The sequence below is a fragment of the Porcisia hertigi genome, chromosome 4 (genome assembly GCF_017918235.1).
Source record: "Porcisia hertigi strain C119 chromosome 4, whole genome shotgun sequence".
Classification (NCBI taxonomy): domain Eukaryota; phylum Euglenozoa; class Kinetoplastea; order Trypanosomatida; family Trypanosomatidae; genus Porcisia; species Porcisia hertigi.
The window spans coordinates 91,319-110,482 of NC_090563.1; the positions used below are offsets into that span (position 1 = coordinate 91,319).

Genomic DNA, 19,164 nt, shown 5'->3' on the forward strand with positions numbered 1-19,164 from the left:
GGTGTTGCTCTCTCGCTTCCCTCCCCCCCCCCCAAAAAAAAAAGTGTTTTTTGTGTGCGTCTGTGTGTGTGTGTGTGTGTGTGGAGAGAGAGCGGAGAGTAGAGTGGAGCGGAGAGAGGAGTTGTCCAGGGCGGCGGGAAGAGTCAGTGAAAATCAGCGCCCCCCTCCTCCCCTCAACTCCCCTCTCTTTCCCTTCTCTCTTTTATCTTCACCACCTCCCCACCACCACACACACACGCACACAAGCGTTAGTATAGCACAGGGGAACCCCCTCCCTATCGGACCAAAGAAGAACAATTCAAATTTTGAAAGTCGGAATGCGAGCACTCAAATACCGCCGCCCCGCGAGCACCACCACCACCACCACCCTCGTGTGTGTGTGTGTGTGTGTTGGGAGGGAAGGAGGGGAGGGGAGGGGCAGCCGTATTCTGTTCTCGCTGGAAAAGCGCTGCTGCTGAAGCATATTCGTGACGGATGTGCCGGTCTCTGGGAGGAGATATTCACGGGGATACAGACACCCATACAACCTTCCCTCCTCCTCAAGTTTTTTTTTGAAACGCTACACTGTGTGTCTAGCCAGTGAGGAGGCAACATAGTTTGATTGATGGGACAGCGAGTTAAGCGGCTCTTGCACGCGCCCGACCTATAGGACGACTATGCAGGCATACGTGTCTTCACCAGCATCCACCTCTTTGGTAAGGAGGCGGACCTTGACGAGGAGGGGAGGGGTGCGCTATGTAATGGCTGGCACGACGCGTGTATGGCCTTTGCGGCACCAATATCCTTCGGGGCCAAACCCCGGACGGCACTTTGGCGCCTTCATCCGGCACACATTTTTCGGTTACTTCTTTGTAGCCTCCGCCGACCCAATGAGCAGACGCTGCGGTGCGCTCTGCACACCACGACGTCATCAAGCCAGCGACCAATTCCATCGATTCCTCCACAACCCACACGTGGTGCAGCCGGACGGGGTTGACGGACTGCCCCGCGTCAAGGGTGATCAACAGCAGTGGCTCAACACGGAGCAATGGAATGGATACAGCGATACCTATTTGAAGCGGCACATGCAGTATCCGGCCACAGTCGAGCTCAACAACCCCGCTGTCAACGCACGACACGACCTCCTCTACGAATGCCTCGGCCTCGTTTACGAGTTGTATGGAAGTCTCGCAGAGGATTTGCAGGGATTGCATGATGACCCCCTGCATCCGCAGTTCCACAACCGCATCGCCCGCATCAGGCGAGACCGCGAGCGCATCGCCATTGAGCTGGATAAGCGCTACGCCAACCTTCATCCAACGGTAAAGACGGTGTACGACGCGTTCCTCGTTCGTCGCTACTACCATCTCAATGACTGGATCGAGTACGTTGAGCGGAAGCGGGAGCGCCTCATCAACGACCTCAGCCCCGAATACATGGAAAAAATCATGCAAATGCGCGGCATCGCACGACAATACCTGCAGCACTTGCGCATCCTCGAGCGTGCCCTTTACGAAGATCCCCTCATGGGACTGCTCGAGAGCAGCGATCAGGGCACGAACGCCCTCGAGCAGTACACCCCTAGTGAACTCGCGATGCTGCGGCAAAAGGCAGCGTACTTTCGTAAGATGCGTCGGTTTGGCGCCAATCAGCTGGACGCAGATACACGTACGCACTAGATCCATCTGTGTGCACAACTCGTTGTCGGGCTTCAGTCAGGACGACCTCTCCCCCATAGCAACAGCCACGCCTGCGCCACACACACACACACACACACAACCCTGTCCTTCCGCATTTTCTACACCGATACGTACGCACCTCCCACCATCCGCGTCCCCCTCCCCCTCCCCCTCCCCCTCCCCCCCCACCGCTCCCTTGAAATACCGTGTTTAGGCCCCAACCTGTCTTCGCTGCCTGCGCCACACACACACACACACACACACGCTCCTGCGCCTGTATTTACCCAGGTAGAGAGAAGAGACATCAAATGAACTCCCCAGTCCACGTGTTGCTCCACATGCCTCACAGTATCGCGATGGCATCCATCCAGTCCACTGCCCCCCCCCACCCCACCCCTTCCTCTCCCTCTCTCTCTCTCTCTCTCTGCAGAACGTCTGTCTCACCGCTGCGCTCTCACCAAGGACACAATCACACCACACACGCCTCACCATGACAACTGCCTCCGTGCTCCGCGGGGTCATCCTGTTGCTCGTGGCGGTGGCCGCCGCTGCCGCAGCGGTCGCCATGGACGGCGTGCCATACGAGCCCATCTACCACATCCGCCCGCCGAAGAACTGGATCAACGACCCCAATGGCCCATACCGCGACCCCGTGACCGGCAAAGTCCACTTGTACATGCAGTACAACCCCAACGGCCCGCTGTGGGGTGACATTGCCTGGTACCACGTCACGTCGGAGGACTACGTCAAGTGGACGCGCCCCGAGTCGTCAGTCGCCGTGTGGGCTGACAAGTGGTACGACAAGTGGGGCGCCTACTCCGGCACGTTGATGAACAACAACTTCAGTGAGCCAGTCATGGTGTACACCTGCGCTGAGCCGGAGAACACCCAGCGCCAGTGCATCGCCAACCCCCCCAAGTCCGACCTGCGCGGCAAGCGTACCCTGGACAACCTCGTCAAGAGCGCACTCAACGTGGTCTTGTCAGCGGACATGATCCCCGGACTGGTTGGTGTGGACAACTTTCGCGACCCCACGGAGTGGTGGCAGGACCCCGCCAATTCCAGCCAGTGGCACATCGCCTTTGCCGCCCGCATCAATAACACCGAGGGTGACAACGCGCACGTCGTCGTCTTCTCCACCGACGACCCCACCTTCCAGAGCGGATACACATTCTCGCACAGCCTTTACGTCTACAAATACGATCTGGACCACATGTTTGAGTGTCCTGACTTCTTCACACTGAAAGAGAAGGGTGAGCACTACCTCAAGGTCTCCACCATGCCCGCCCACCGCGACTACATCATCTACGGCTCCTACGAACGGAGCAACACCACCCACCAGTACGTCTTCGTCGAGGACCCTGAACGCAGCTTCACCTTCGTCGACTACGGCCCGTTTTACGCATCAAAGACCTTCTATGATCCCATCCTCAAACGCCGCACTATCTGGGGCTGGTGCAATGACGAGCTGAGCGACGACCAGATCGTCGCCAACGGCTGGTCCGGCGTGCAGAACATGCTGCGCACCATGGAATACGACAGCGTCGAGAAGAAGATCAAGACGCAGCCGGTGCCAGAGACCAGGGGCCTCCGCCTCGAAAAACTTGTTGAACTGCATGCCGTGAACGTCAGCAGCACCCCAACGCAGGTCATCGCTAGCGGCGCCAGCACACTCTTCCACGAGATCGTCGCCCGCTTTACGCTCGCCGACCCCTCAACCTTCTCCGCCACCGCCACCTACGCCAACGACAGCGAAGTGCCGGAGGTGGGTGTGATGATCCGCGCCAACGCGAATCTCAGCCAGTACACCACCGTCTCCGTCCGCATGCCCACCGGCGGCCCCAACGCCTCGAATAACACTCGTCAGAACGAGACATACCCCCCAATCAAGATCCTCACGAACTCCTCGGCCGACAATTGCAGTGCGGAATGCAACAGGATGCGGCTGTGCGAGTCCTACACCTGGGCCAGCAACAATACCTGCAAGCTGTACTGGAAGACAAACACTATGAGCGAAAAGACCAGCGCCGTCAGCGGCACCGTGCGCGAGCCGCTGCTGTACCTCGGTCGCACACACTCTGGCACAATCGGCAGCACCGCGCCACTGCACGGTCGCGCGCCATTCGCCAACGCCACGCCCAACGGCTTCGAGCTCCACATCTTCGTCGACGATAGCGTCGTGGAGGTCTTTAAGGATAAGGGCCTCGAGACCGTCACGGGCCGTCTCTATATCAACAACGGCACCAACAGCACCGGCATTGCCGTCTACGCCAAAAATGCCGGCGCCGTCACGGTCAACGTGGAGGTCTACACGATGGACACCATTTGGAAACCGAACACCCCCAACGCCCTCAAAAACTTCACCAACGCACTCCACGCCCTCCTGGACACCCTCATTGAGGCCTAGGCGAGCATGCCAATATACACCAAAAGAGATATTCTCTTTATTATTTTATTTCTCTTCTTCACCCACCACCTACACCACCCCTCGTCACTTAACTATTTTTGTTTTTTTTTTGTGGAGGCGCTTCAGCTGCCACCCTGAAAATCGCCCCTCATCCGCGGGTGTCGATTCCCTCTTTTTGACTTGTCCGGTAGTTTTTGTTTTTGTTTTTTTTTGCTTTTTGTGTGTTTCCCCTTCCTCCTCCACCACCACACGCATTCCTTCGAGGGATGCTTTGGTGGTGTGCGCGGTTCTCGGGTGCGCCTGTGTGTATGCGTAGGCGAAGGTCTAACCAGGTGCTGCACCCACGCGAGGGGGAGGGCGGGGGGGCGGGGCTTTTCTGCCCCCCAAAAAAAAAAAAACATCACCACCACCACCATCACTCACTTCTCTCGAAAGAAACCAGAAAAAAACGCGTATTTTTTCTTTACCTCTTTTTTATGTTTTTCACGACGTTCCCCCCGCCCCCCTTTTGGGTTTTTTTATGTTCACGTTTTCTGTAATTCATGAGTTTTTTTTCGCCCCCCCGCGACCACCCATCCATTCCTTTCGTATTTTTATTGTGACTTGCTGGAGTGTTTTTTTTTTTCTTGCTTGCACTTTCTTTTGTCCATGCGTGCGTGCGCATTCATGTGTGTTCTTTGGTGAGGTACGGTGTAGTGGAATTGGGGTGGTCACGAACACACCGCACACACACACACACACACACACACACACGTACATCAAAAGCAGACCCGGGGGAAATATATATAATATTATATATTATAAAGAGAGGGGAGAGAGTGGCCTCTCTGTGGCAAAAAAAAATGAAATTTGAGAAAAAAATGAAAAGACAGAAAAGGGAGAAAAAAGTTGTGTGACTCTTCCCGTCCCCCCCCCCCACACCTCCCGCTGCGGCCCATATGAGAGGAGGGGATGTGTGCCATGCGAGCCCATCCACCACATCCGCTCTCCGAAGAAATGAATCAACAACTTCCCCTCCTCAACGGCCTGCTGCGTGCAAAGAGGGGGGGAGGGGGACCCGTCAGCGTCTCGCACCGCGCCACACCTCTTCCCTTCATCCCCTCTTTCCCTTCTCACACACGTCACTCCGACTCTCTTTCGACGGCGAAAAAGGGGGGGATGAGCTTTTGATCTTGTGTGGATTACGCAGTAAAAAGCGAGCGCACCACGTGAGGCTGTTTCGGTGGTGCGCCTGGCAGCCATACACTGATATATAAAGGGAGGCGTGGGGTGTTTGTGGTGGATGAGGGAAGGGAGGGGAGGGAGAGGAGGGGGGGTAGCGGTACCGCTTAGCCATATGAAAAGAAAAGAGTGACTCTTGAAGCACAGGGGTGGTGTGCCCCCCCCGTTACGGAGTGGGGAAGTGTAAAGAGTTCTCGATGTAATTATCCCCCCCCCTCCTCTGGTGTCCTACGGCGCGGTCTAGCCTTCCCCTGCTTAGCCTCACAAGTCGACCACTGCCCCATCCCTCTTTTCTCGTGCTCTTTCTTCCCTTCCCCCCCCCCCCCACCCCCTTTTTTTCCCCTGTCCAAGAAACCATGTGGCGACGAGTTTTTTCTCCATCTATTGACACCCGCAGCGCCGCAGCGTTGGCGATATCGAAAGTGGGCGCGATGGCGGTCCTGCAACGTCGCAGCACCTCGTCGAAGACGACGTCGACGAGTCTGGGCAACCGCCCTCGATCATCGGAGCGCACAGAACTCTCCTCTTCGTCGAGGGCGCCGCGCCCGATCATCGCGAATGCTGGGGTGCAGTTCAGTGGAACGTACCTGGACGTCAGCTGGACACGTAAGTTTATTCTCGGAGTTCTTCTACAGCGCTATGACCCCTTGCGGTACGCTCCGTCGTCGCAATCCTCCGCATCGTCGACGACCACGCGGTTAGTAGAGTCGGCCTTGTTGGAGTCACAGCGAGTCCTTAGTGCCATCTGGAAGCTACCGGTGCGACCCCTCGATGCAGTGAGTGAGGCACGCATTCTGCGGTTGTTGGCTCGCTACGCTGCTGGCGAAGGTGTTCTCTCCGACACGGCCCTGGAGATGCTGCAGCACGTCTTGGCGCGCCTCCCTGGTGCCCCGGCGTGCATCTCCGACCCGGTGCAGATGCGCACCCTGCTTGAACTTATCGGATACATCGAACCCGGGGATAACCTCAATCGAGTCTCGTACGCTGGGGAGCTGCACTACCCCCCACAGGCACACGCCTTCATGGCGGAGCTGCTTACGGAAAGCCGACAGCGTGACGGTGGTGACGCCTTTGACGCCATACGCGAGCGCCGAGTGGGACCCGGGTACGCCATCGACTCAGCCACAACGAGCGAGGTAGACGATGCCATCGGTGTCTATGTGGATGGGGCAACGGGCGCCAAGTACTTTGTTGTGTACGTGTCTGACGCAACTGTCTACTGCCCCTTTGACAGCACTCTGGAGCAGGTGACGGCGCGGCGGCTGACGACCACCACCTACCTGCCGGAGGGAGTCTTCTTTATGCTCCCAAAACCAATCATTGAGGCAGCCACGCTGCGCGACGACAGGCCCTGTCGCACCTTCAACGTCATCTTCCAGATCGATGAATGCACGGGAGAGGTGAAGAACTACTCGGTCGCCGTGGGGTGGCTAGACCAGCTTCGCCGCATCACGTACGACCAGGTGCAAGACATGATCAACTTGGAGGAGGGCACTGAGGGAAACAAGGAAGTCGTCGGCGCCGCCGCCGCCGCCGCCGCTCTCGTGGCGTCTGGGCGTGACAAAAACGAGGCACCATCCCGGTCGCCTCCTATGGACGAGTGCGCCGGCAGAGGAGTGCATCCCCCACCGGCGTGGGTGACGCGTGAAGACAAGGAAAACCTTTTCTACATCCTTCGCTGTGCCCGTCTTCGACTGCGCGTTCGACTGGAGCGACAGAAGCTCCGGCGCGAGGCCGGGGGTGAGGAGGGCGCAGATGAGGTGGCGGCGACGCCACCGGTGGACTTCAGCCTGCCAGACCCGCTCATCACAGTCAAGGGCACCAATGTGGTCTCGGTCACAGACCAGGTCATCTCCACCCAAGATGCCCGCCTCGCCGTCGCGGAGCTGATGATCGCCGCAAACGAGGTGTGCTCACGCATTGCACAGGCCAATCACATCGCGATGCCGTTCCGCGGCACGCGCGCCCTCTCTAGCGATCATATTGTGGCACAGTACTTCACAGAGCCGGAGGGGGTCCGGACGTTGACCTCGCTCGATGCCACGCACACATTCCTGGCCGAAGCCATGCAATCCTCTGTGCGACGCCTCAGCACCGTGACACGTGCCATCTATCATCACGCGCCGCTGCATCATGCCGGGCTCGACACGACCTTCTACACCCACAGCACAAGTCCGCTGCGTCGGTATGCGGACATGCTCGTCCATCATCAACTGAAGACGTGGCTCTGGCAGCAGCGCAGCGGTGGCGGCAGTAGTGGTATGGGCCGTACGGCCCCCACCTCATCTGCCGCGCGCGCCGTCATGGTGATAGCCCCTCAACAATACATTCCCGAGTACGCCGTAGCCTCTCTATGCTCGATGATCAGCCTGAAGCAGGAACGTGCCAGTCTGCTCCAGGACAACAGCACCCGTTTTTGGACTTTGCGGTACCTTGAGGACCTGGAGCGTGCCTCAACCGGCGCTGGCGCTGCGACTCGTGAGGGCACTAACGGTGACGCACATCGCAAGAGAACCTATGTGTGCTTGGTCGGTGAGACACGCCGCGTGGTGGCGGCACCGGCGTACAGTCGCTTCGTGTGCTCCTCGGCAGAGATGTCACGGCTGCTTTCTCTGCCACTGGCGCCGGTGCCCCCCGACTCGAGTACGGTACAGCGCCCAGTATCGCTGCAATTGGACACCGTTGCCCGCTGGCGACAAGAGACCCCGGAGTTCACGTACGTCTCCGACGTGTATATTCCCGAGGTGCAGCTGGCGCATACGATTGCCCACCACCGCGATGACGTCCGTGTCGGGGCGGTGGTGGAATGCCACATTGCTCGGGTGCAGCCTACGCAAGGTTTGTTGGAGCTGGTGATTGAGCGTGTCTTACCCGGCGGCGATGAGCGGCACTACGAGCGCCTATGGATGGGAGGGGTTGTATCACAGCTTGACGCGTAAGTCGTCTAACTTCTGGTTGCCCCCTCCCCTCCCTTCCCCCCTCCCTCCCAATCCCCCGCTTCCTCCCTAATTTTTACTGGGTTCTGCGCACGCCCACGCACACACACACACACACACACATGCGCATACGTGGTGATGTGAGATGAATCCCACACGCAATCCGTGATGCGACTGTCTGGAGAGAATCGATAAAATTTGAAGGAAGGTCACACGAGGGAGGGCGAGAGGGGGATTGACATAACTCTCTCCCTCTCAGAACAACAACAACAGCTGTGTGCCGTCTCTCCAATAGCACATCACACACACACACGTAATCTCTATCTCCACGTCGACGACCCTCTACTGAACCCTGCCTGATCATGTTCTCGCCAAGGGCATCCCCACCCCCTCCTCCCCCTCCCCCTCCTCCTCCTCCTGTACAACGGCACGTGCATATTTTTAATGAAAAAACGCTCTTCGCAACACCCGCAGGCAGGCAAGGCCCCACCCACCCACAAACAAACAAACAAAAAAAAATGGGACAGCTCTTCGCCAGCCTGTGGAGTATGTTTACGGCGAACCGGTCCTACAAGCTGCTCATACTTGGACTGAACAACGCCGGCAAGACATCTATCCTGTACCACCTTCAGTTGGGCAACTTTATTGTGACTCAGCCGACTCTCGGGGGCAACACAGAAACGCTCACCATCACGCGGCCGCAAACAAACAACAACATCAGCTTCACCTGCTGGGATTTGGGTGGACAAGAACAGCTTCGAGCGTCTTGGAAGCTCTACTACGACCATACAGACGCCGTTCTGTTTGTGGTCGACGCTTCGGACACCGCGCGGTTTCCTAAAGCGAAGGAAGTCTTGCATCAGCTCCTCCACAGTGAGCCCGCGTTGCAGCACTCGACTCTTCTCGTCCTGGCCAACAAGCAAGACATAGAGTCGGCAGTGACACCAGCCGAACTGATCGAGTACATGGAGCTTGGGAAACTGAATGACCGTACGTGGACACTCATGGGCTGCAGCGCCTCCACAGGCGAGTCTCTGCGTGAGGCCTTGATTTGGATCGCCGAGAATGTCTAAGTCACCGAGAAGAGAAGCGAGCGCGAAAGACCTGGAGGAGGATGTGCTCGCAAAGATACGCACGCACACACAGACAAGCAGATATATATATATATATATTTATGCATGTATTCAACTGGGTTTGAAGTCAAAGAAATGAAAAAAATGGAGGGCAAGTAGGCTGCGTGTTTCCTGCATGCAGACACACACACACAAGGCCCTCCCTCGCTGCTGCTGCTGTTGATCTCTCTCTCTCTTGTGTGTGTGTGTGTGTATCCCCGCCACCGTCCCTCTTGACTGCCCGCTCTTTTTTTTTCTCTCCTTGGTGACTTGGTGTGTCTGTTCTGGTAATCTTCTTTGCGTAGGGCAAACATACGCAGAAAAACGAGGAGGGAGGGAGGGAGGGGAGGGGGCATTGTTGACTGGCTTCCGTACTCTTTTCTATGCCTTGGAGTGATGATCCCCGCTCTACCGGCCCTCATCACGTCATGCCGCTCTCTGTGAGATGTGAGGGAGGGGGGGGGGAAGGGGGAGGGGTGGGACACACCCCGCACTCCTCTGCACATAATGCCATTGAGAAGATAATGAATGATTCCGTGCGGGGTGGAGTACAGAAAACACTTTTGTTCTACCCGAGCCACATCCCAACCGCGTTTGCCGGGAGAACAGAGGACATCGTCCCCCCCCACTGAGTGGACAGTAAAATGAGGAGTGTGGGAACCCCCACCCACCCCCCACCCCTCTCCTCAAACACCCCCACCCCCTCACTCACTCCCTCGCTCGCTCTCTCTCTCACATCTCCCCTCTGCCCCCACACTCACTCACACTGCACCTCCCCCTCTCCTCCTCCTCCTCCTCCTCCTTGGGCCCCTCACTTTTTTTTCTTCAATCCCCCCCCCCCAAAAAAAAAAAGTATGCGCCTGTAAAAGGGGGAGAAGGGGCGTATCGGACAGATGTCGCACTGCTTTAGTTTCTTTCTTCACTCTTATCTTTTTCCTTTGGTGTCTATACACACAACTCTCTCCTCCCTCCCTCCCTCTCTTCCCTCCCTCCCTCCACACACACACACACACACACACACACATAGTTTACCATCTCCAGACATTCTGACTTGTGTGCGTGTGGAGGGGAGAACGAGACGAAAAGCACAACTCCACGCTCTGCTCGTTTTTTGCAGCACACACAGCCTTCGTCCTCCACCTCTTGTCGCTCTAGTTTTGGGTCGGTGTGTAGCAGGGGCGGGGGGAGGGAGGGGAAGCGAAAGCGATTGCAGGAGTGCTTCTACAAAACAGCAGCCCACCACCACCACCACCACCACTACTCTCTTGGGATATTTGTGACGGGGGTGGGAGTTGCCAAGTTGTCTTTTATACAGACACAGGCACTCCTCTTTTTTTTTCACGTGTGTGTTTGATGGTGTGTGCGCTACGTTACACTATTACTGCGACATCATCGTTGTCGTCATCTTCGGCTCCGAAGCGCGGTGTGCACACCTCACAGAGGAGGTACACAAGAAGGCAGGGGAGGGTGCAAGGGGGAGGGGGTTCTAGTTTTTTTTTTCTTGCGTCTGACGGGAAAAAAAAAGGTGGAGATTACACCAGTGCCAACGCAGACGTCGTCCGCTGTACAGGCTCCCTCACCCTACCCGCAAGTCGTAAGCCGACGCATAGGCAAAGAGAGAAAAAAAAAGAGCCACAACGCAGTGGTTAGAGGGAACAGACACACTCCGAGTGTGTGAACGCTCATACGGATAAAGGGGGGAGGGGGGGGGAGTGTCGATACAGAGAACTCGCAATGCCCTACCCTCGCCCGGCACCCTCGCAGAAAGGCGAGGCGGTTGCTGATGGGCGTAGCAGCAGCAGCAGCAGCAGTAACACGCAGGACTCGCTGCACGTGCCGTCGCCTGAGCATACATGGACGCAGTTGATGCTGGGTGGCCTCCCTTCAGGTATCACGCCTGGGGCCGCACCCGCTGCACCACCTGACTATGTGCGCGAACGCCGTGACGAGGCGGTAAGAGAGGGAGATGCACTGTTGAGGGCGCTGCCGTTGCCCATCTTTTCGTTTCCCTTTAGCACAGCTCCAGAGCTTTCAAGGCCGTCACTTGCGGAGCTTCTTCCAACGCTGCCCATTCCGCTGTCGGGGAACGCGCCGTGCACACCTGGCGGTGTGCATGGGCCAAAGCGGAGGAGAGGCGAGGCCGCCACGGACACAGTGCAGCCCGTATCTCTGTGCATGGTGTCCGAGTCCTCTCCCAGTGTGCGTGCGTCGGGAGAAACCGTGCAAGGCCTCGATGAGGATCACGACGACGCCACGGCTTCTTCTTTTGCACACCAGCAATTCGACCCCACCCAGTTGCCCGCTACTTATTCAGGCAGCCCGCAGCCTGACCCCTCCGCCTCGGGGAGGAGTAAGACGCGCGGGGGTGCAGACTTTTTTATGCCGCCTGCGCAGCGGATAGAATTGCTGGTGCCTTCTTCCTTCACCGACCTCTTTGTTGGTCTGGAGCGGCCGCGTCTGCACGGTCGCAGACCGTTGGAGCAGTCTCAGCGCCACCATCGCACTCACTCAGACAACGACATCAACGTAGATGCGTCGGCTTCGTTGAGTTCGTCCTCCCCCTCCCTCGCGCTGGATCAAATCAGCTCCATCAAAAGCCACGATGACATCATCATCAACGAGGATGCCCTCGGTGACGACTTGGACCAAGACACCAGTGAAGACGAGGACGGTGCCGACACACCAACCGTCTATCGCGGCTCCCAGCTACCGCACTGGTGGCGCAGCATGGTGACTCCGGTGCCAGGGACCCGTGTGTCTCTGAGGCCCGGCACGCGCCGCCTCGAGTTCTGGTGGATCGATCGACTCGGCAGCGAAGCATACGAGATTATCCGCATCCTCCTCAAACACGCAGTCGAGGGTGTCGTGCTGCGCCGCAGCGGCGAGACGGCGGTTGTTGTTGAGTTTCGAATACCGGCGCATCTACTAAAATCGACCAGCTATAGTGTCGAACGGAGGTGGTGTGCGCAGCGCGACATGCCGCCAGGCTTGGCGGCAGGTGGTGATAACGCGAGCGAGTCAGCCAGCATGCCCTTCCTCACGGAGGGAGGGGCCTCTTCCCTCGCTGGCTCCCAGATTGTAGACACGGCAGAAACCGCCATTCTTCGCAGAAGCCCTTCTCAGACATCCTACGCCGGCGGTGGCAGGGGAAAGTGCAGCCAACGAGAACCAGCGACAACGGCGACCAACGACGCCACCTCAGAGGCCACGTATGGTGGCAGGGATGAGACTCCCCCCTTCACGCAAACATTTATAAGCACAGCCCCCCCGCGCTTCCCTCCCCCAGATCTCCAGCAGCCGGAGGCGATGGCCCCCTTCCCTCGTCCGCTCAGTGCCTGCTCATCCCTCTCCCTTGCAGACGACAGCACCGCGGTTACTGCGATTGGCCAGTTGACGGACTCATTGGTGGAGCAAAAGATTGACCGAATGGCACTGACTTATGTGGACTGCACCACCACTACCACCACCAACTCCACCCAGCCGCACGAGCATGAGTTGTTTTGCGAAGAGCCTCTGCAGATGTGCCGTCAAACTGGTCCAGTAGCCGCGACGGTGATGTGTATGACTCCCGCTGGTGCCGGTGGCCACGGCAAAGTGGGCGTCAACTCCTCGGCTCCGACCAACGCGTCGAGGATCATTAGTCGAGCCGAGTACGCCGTGGACAGCGCGGAACCGATGTTATCGGGTGCCACTCAAGCCAATACAGTCTCCCCGTTGCGGTGTGGTCCCTCCTCAGAGCTGCGGTTGTCGTGTGACAGACTCCCTCTCGCTGTTGAGATGACCTCGGTGGCTGCAAAGGGTACGGAGCCAGCGGGTTTGCACGGTGACATCAAAGGCAGCAGTGAGCCTCACTTCTTCGAGGACGGAACGCCCCTCGCCCACGGCGAGTCACACCACCGCGTGCACAAAATCAACGAGAATCAACGGAGAAGCGGCGACCCCGTCGCTGTGTCACTCTTCGACCCCGTGTGCCACGTGTCTCCTCCTCCTAGCGGTCACAGCGACCATGCGCTGCCCGACAGGTTGAACGGCAACTGGCACCACGGAAGCTGGAGAGCGCAGGAGCCGCACCACCACCACTCGTCGGGCAGCCCCAACAAGACCGCAAAAGCGGCTGCGGCTGCTACTGCAGAGGCCCTGCACCTCGAGGACGACACTGCTCCGACTAATACAACAACAACAGCCTCTCCCTCACAGCAGTGGCAGCGGCCAGCTTTGTTAGGTACACACCAGCCCGTGGTAGCCGAAGACGACGACTCGGTTGTGGCCATCCTCACACTTCCAACCTCCATGTGTACGCCGATCATTGTGGTGCGCCTCCACGCCATGCGCCTCCTGCACCCCCTACTCCGCGCCATCGCCGCGCGGCACAGCCCTGCCGTTTCAACGAACATCTCTCGTGATTACCGCTGCCCTGACAACACCGACAACGAAAGCACCGATGAGGCGGGCCTGTCCGCAGGGCTGTCCTTGAATGTCACACCGCTGTCCTCGACGGTGGGGAGCGCGAAGGGTCACGACTACGCTAGTGCACTTCACATCTTCAACAAAGCGATTGAGCTGCTCGAAAAGGAGAAGGGCCTCGGTGGGGAAGAGGTGCCGCGGCCGCCACCTACAACGACCACCCCAAACCACAAAGCCCCAACGCGTGCCCGCGATCTCTCTATCCTGTACACCGTGCGCAGCCACCTCCTCTTCCACGCCTCCCCGATGTACCTCCGAGACAGTCTGCACGATGCGGAGAGGGCATTGCGATCCTGCCCTGCCAGGGATCATGTGAACCCTACCTACGAGATCCTTGCGGCCAATCTCATCAGTTTCGGATTCATATCACATTTGGATGCCCTGACAGGGTACTTGAGACACCGCTGGCGCGCCGCATCGCCGCTGCTTCTCCGTCTTGGTCGCGTCATACAGGTGATGGTGTCGTACACGTCTCTCTTTCTGCGTCAGCAACTCCCGACGTCTACGTTGCGCCTGTGCAACGGCGGCAATACGAGCCCGTTGCAGCTCAGCACCGCGAACGACACCACCGTGTCGCTCTTACCCCCTTTGCCCAACGGAGGCGAGGGGATGCTACGCAATCACCTCCGCGACATCCCCACCGCGGATGCCAGCGTGAAGCCCCTGTCTATAGTGCTGCCGATCACCGCCTTAAGCGATGACGCTGTAAAAACGGCGACTGACCGCCCTCATCACTCCCCGCCCCCTTTCACTCCACAAGCAGCAGAGGACAACATCCGCCACCGTGGTGCCAGGCAGTCGTGGCGCGCCGTGCCAGCTGCCGGCACCGACACGGCCGCTGCCACGCGCCTTCAAGCCGACTCGCTGCCATACGAAGTGTGCCCGCTGCTTTTAGGTGGCTACGGCATGACCTTCCATGCCCTCGACGAACCACTGCTACGGATGCCGATGCCACTTACCACCACCACCGCCCCACGCGCAGACACCGGCAGCGCGGAACCGATGCAGCATCACCGCTACCCTACAAGGCCACTGGACTCGCGCTCATCGCTTCGTAGTCCCCATCAACCCAGCCGTACCTCCCATCCCGGCACTGACGTGTGCGTCCGCCGTCTGTTCCTCCTTAGGACACTTTTCCCCAGCATGAACCCAAAACCAGTGAGTCAACTGCCGTGTCCCATCCCTCGCAAGCGCCGTCACGTGACGAGGCGGCAAAACCTGCAGTCGATCACTCAGCCAAGAGGCACCAAGACATCGATCGGCGATGGCGGCAAAGACAACAACCCCCGCACCAGCACCATCCTTGTCCCGAGATCGAATTCAGGCCAGCAGGTGAGGGTGGAAGACTTGATGTACGATCGGGACTCCATGTTCTCCCTCTTGGCTGCATCGGCTGACACAACGATGAAGTGGGGTACCGTGCCGATGAGCTACTTCTGTCGTCACGTCCGCCTCTCCGCCACCCGTGGCATTCAGAGAGGTGAGACCATCTTGATGGAGCGCCCAGCCGTGCTGATGCCCCTCTGGGGCCTGCTCCCGCCAGGATCGGCGTTGGCATGCTCCGCTGCCACCCCACCCCCCCTCTGCAAAAACTGCGATGGCGCCAGGGTGAGCGAAAGGCTTACCATCATCCCGTCCGCACCTTCGTGCTGCTCATACTGTGGGCGACAACAGCTTGTGAAACCGGTCAAATGCCCTGGCAATTGCGACTCCGTCTACTGTTCGGATCAGTGCCGGGAGCTGGCGCTGCGGCTGTATCATGTGGTGGAGTGTGGCGGTGTTCCACCAGAGTCGGACAAGGCCCGCGTCCTCGAGCCCGGCAAAGACGCCGCGGCGCGAGTGCGACGCACCGTGGCAATGTTGCAGGACCTCTTCTTGAAGTGGAACAGGTATTTAGACCACCTCCCTCGCTCGGATACCCCGAGCACCCGCCTCACAGCCTCGCACGTCGAGCGCTCACCAATGACGGCGCCTGGTGGTGTGTCGCCCGGGTCGACACCATTGGCATGTCAAATGCCTGGACGTGATGCACCACAGCCGCAGCTTGGGGGTGCGAGGGGTACGACAACGCCACCGATGGAAAAACGAAGCTGCATGCCGCCACCATTCCTGGCGGTCACAGCGATGCGGATGGTGGCACGGCTTTTGGCGATGATACTGAGCATGGTTCTGCCAGTTGAATTTCTACCGCAAATGCAGAAGAACCCCACGTGGACAGCAGAGCGTTACGAGATGATGTGTGCCGTTTCTCGAACGCTGCGTCAACGCGGACTGACGGTGCCGCTGACGAGCACATCGGAGACAACCTGTGCCAACGCACATTGCACGCATGTGGACCCCCACCAACTCTTGCTGCTCGAGGTGCTGCTCCACCAGCTCTCCATCCCATTCTTTGCGGACTTCAACTACCGCTCCGCGTCCACCGTCTGGGAAGGGCTGGGTCGCATTCCGTGCGAAGCGGCGCGTGACGCGGACAAGCCGGCCGCCACGCCCAGTCTTGAAAAGTCGGTGACCAGCCCGGTGAACAACAACGCGTGCCCGGACATGGTCTGCAAACCACCCTTCGACCCGACACCGTCACCCATTACAAACGAATGGCAACAACAGCGCAACTGGTTTTCAGCGCTGACGCCCGCGCAGCTTGAAGAGGTCGTCTGTGACTTGCACAGTATGGTCCTTCGACTCTACCGGACTATCGCGGAGGAGATGGTTGACGTGCCGTCCCTGCCGCTGTCTGGGGTCGAAACGGTGTGGAAGAACGGCCTCGAGTGGGGCCTCCCTGGGCGGTGGAGCTGTGTCGAGCTTCTTGGCTTCCTCACCAGCACCCGAGCGCTACAGCAGATTAGCGACTTCGCAATGACGAGTTGGGCAGTGGTGTACCCGCGCGACATGGAGCCACCAAACGTCGCCGCCGCAATGGCGACAGACAGCTGTGGCGTGTCACAGAGTGAGTCGGTTATTCTGGACAATGATTGTCCCATGAATACCCGCGACGGCCATCATCCCACCAGCAAAGTTACCCCCACCAACAAGCTCAGCCCCGCCAACCCGAGCAACAACTCCGGCACTGCTGCAGTACCGCTCGCCGTAATCGGTCCTTGGACATGCTTGACGGTTGACCTGCATCCAATTCTGGGTAACACCCCAGACGGTGTCATATACTCTCGCTTCATGGTCGAGCACGAGCAGCGGCGACGCATGCTCGCCTACTGCGCGGCCGCAGCAGGGTGCCGCGGTGGTGACGGCGCAGGCGGTGTTGGCGAGAATGAGGATTCTTTTCTCTCGGTCCAATCGGAAACCTCGACCTCGTCGGCGGCGGCGCTGCTCGCTAACGACGACTCCGCTCAAACGGGGTCGTTGTTCGAAGATCTCAACCTTGGGATGCTCGAGGAGGCAGCGAAGCGCAGCTGCTCCAACGTACACATCTCCATCGTCTACACCCCATCCAAAGAGCCTGTAGTGCTCGTCGTGGCGAAGAAGAACATCAATCATAGCGAAGCGCTGTGGTGGGAATCTCTACACTTCAGTGAGTACCTCCCCGCGCACCCCTAGCGGGCGAGCATCACGCGGCACGGGGGCGGCGCACACATCAATGCGCCCCCGTTCCATCCCTCCCTCCCCCCCCTTCTCCCATCCTTCCCTTCCCCCCTCGTTACTTTGCGTCGTCGTCTTCTACCCTCTCTCCCCCCCCCTCCCCTTCCCACACACGCGCACGCATTTTGTTGTACTTTAGCTTCGCAGTTGTTCAGAAAATGTACAAGCACGTTCTTTCACCCAAGCCAATTGTCCGTGTGTGTATCTGTGTGTGTGTGTATGTATGTATGTGTGTGTGTGCGTGATGAGGGCCAAGGGAGTTTGAACAGCAGACTCGATTATGCAAAGCACACACACACACACACCACCGCCACTTCTCCATTACGTGTTATACGGTTTATCTTCTATATCCGCCTTTTTGATTGTTCTTCACCTCCCCCTCCCCTCCGACCTCCCCTCCCCTCCCGGGGGGCGGGATATTTTGTTTGGATGCTTCTCGTTTTCCTCCTCGTTTTTTTATGGTCCCCCTTCGTGATACAAAATGGTGATACCCCCTTTCCTTACTCACGGGGGATGCCCCACCCCCGCACCCCCACCACTGGTGGCTGTCTGTGTATTGCATAGGAGGCACTGACACTCCGCTGATCTTCAGCACAGGTAAAACTAAAGCGTTGTGCCACATCGGGTTCGACGACAAGGATTGGCAACCGGAGGCGGCAGCAGAGGGGGGGGGGCGGGACGGGTGGCGCCTCCCTCTGCGACGATCCAGCTCTATGTTCTACTACCTCTATCCCCCCTCCCCTCGCACCACTACAACTCCTCCTCGTCCGTACACACACACACACAAAGCTGTAGAAACACACTGGCAAGCAGTTGCTCTTGCACTCCTCTCCCCCCTTTCCGTCGGGTGAGAGAGATGACCCACATTGCACCCAAGGCGCTTCACAAGCGCGTCAAAGGTACTAATGTGGAGGTGCGCAAAGAAGTGGCGGACGATGACACCGACCCACAGTTGGCCTTCCTCTACTCAATTCACCCTGATGACGCAACAGAGTTGCGCTGGTTCCACAATACGCTCCGGCCGGAGCGCAACCTGGTCCACCCCTCTGATGCCTTTCTGCATGGAATCAAGACACTCCACCCAGCCGCCGTCTTCAACACGTTTGATGCCAAGAAGGCGAAGCTTCGACGACTCACGAAGCACGAGAAGGACAAGGCTACCGCCATGAAACGCCGAAAGAAGGAAGTTGCTCCCACCGCTGCCTACAAGGCTGCCGTCAATCCCCACAAGACCCCACGCACCGGTGGAGCTGCGCCGGCTGATGAAGTGCGCGTCTTGTCGCGAGGCATGAATCAGGCGCAGAAGGCACGTAGTCGAGCACGGGCTGCTCACAAGTCCGGCAAGGTGGTCAACGGCACCGACACTCAAAAGACATTCTTCACCAAGTGGAAGAAGCGCAAATACGAGAAGATCGGCCGGGGTCTGTGACGTCCCTGTGTGTGTGTGTGTGTGTGTCTTTATCTGCGCTCCCTCGCTCGCTCGTTTTGTGAGTTGTAGCCGCTAAACTCACCTGCACATCAAGCACCCCGCACCACTCTCGGGTGTTTGAGGGGAAGGGGGAGGGAGGGAAGATGCCTCTGGCTGGAAGAGATAAAATTGTGCACCTGGTGTGACTTAACGTGAAACTCAGCATTGTAAAAAAAAAGGGGGGGGAGTACCCTCCACCGTTTGCCTCGGCATTTTATGTCTGTGTGCTTGGACGTCGCTGCTGCCTCCCCACCCCCTTACCACCACCACATCCGGAGGCCTTCGCCCATCAAACCTGCCGGGT

General features: G+C 58.4%; 5 protein-coding genes across 5 annotated transcripts; all 5 read left to right on the forward strand.

Moving 5' to 3' along the window:
* Nucleotides 1–740: 740 nt before the first annotated feature.
* Nucleotides 741–1,658, forward strand: JKF63_07224 (uncharacterized protein; the record flags this gene model as incomplete). Its single annotated transcript, XM_067903165.1, has 1 exon — nt 741–1,658. The coding sequence occupies one exon, from the start codon at nt 741–743 to the stop codon at nt 1,656–1,658; it is 918 nt and encodes a 305-aa protein (XP_067759720.1).
* A 490-nt stretch (nt 1,659–2,148) lies between these two features.
* JKF63_07225 (uncharacterized protein) lies at nt 2,149–4,065 on the forward strand (the record flags this gene model as incomplete). The annotated part of the gene is made up of 1 exon (XM_067903166.1): nt 2,149–4,065. One exon carries the CDS (start codon nt 2,149–2,151, stop codon nt 4,063–4,065), a length of 1,917 nt encoding a protein of 638 aa, XP_067759721.1.
* Nucleotides 4,066–5,642: 1,577 nt separating this feature from the next.
* JKF63_07226 (uncharacterized protein) lies at nt 5,643–8,225 on the forward strand (the record flags this gene model as incomplete). Its single annotated transcript, XM_067903167.1, has 1 exon — nt 5,643–8,225. One exon carries the CDS (start codon nt 5,643–5,645, stop codon nt 8,223–8,225), a length of 2,583 nt encoding a protein of 860 aa, XP_067759722.1.
* A 515-nt stretch (nt 8,226–8,740) lies between these two features.
* JKF63_07227 (uncharacterized protein) lies at nt 8,741–9,295 on the forward strand (the record flags this gene model as incomplete). Its single annotated transcript, XM_067903168.1, has 1 exon — nt 8,741–9,295. One exon carries the CDS (start codon nt 8,741–8,743, stop codon nt 9,293–9,295), a length of 555 nt encoding a protein of 184 aa, XP_067759723.1.
* A 1,773-nt stretch (nt 9,296–11,068) lies between these two features.
* JKF63_07228 (uncharacterized protein) lies at nt 11,069–17,350 on the forward strand (the record flags this gene model as incomplete). Its single annotated transcript, XM_067903169.1, has 3 exons — nt 11,069–11,291; nt 11,355–11,966; nt 11,997–17,350. The coding sequence occupies 3 exons, from the start codon at nt 11,069–11,071 to the stop codon at nt 17,348–17,350; spliced, it is 6,189 nt and encodes a 2,062-aa protein (XP_067759724.1).
* Between the last annotated feature and the right edge of the window lie 1,814 nt (nt 17,351–19,164).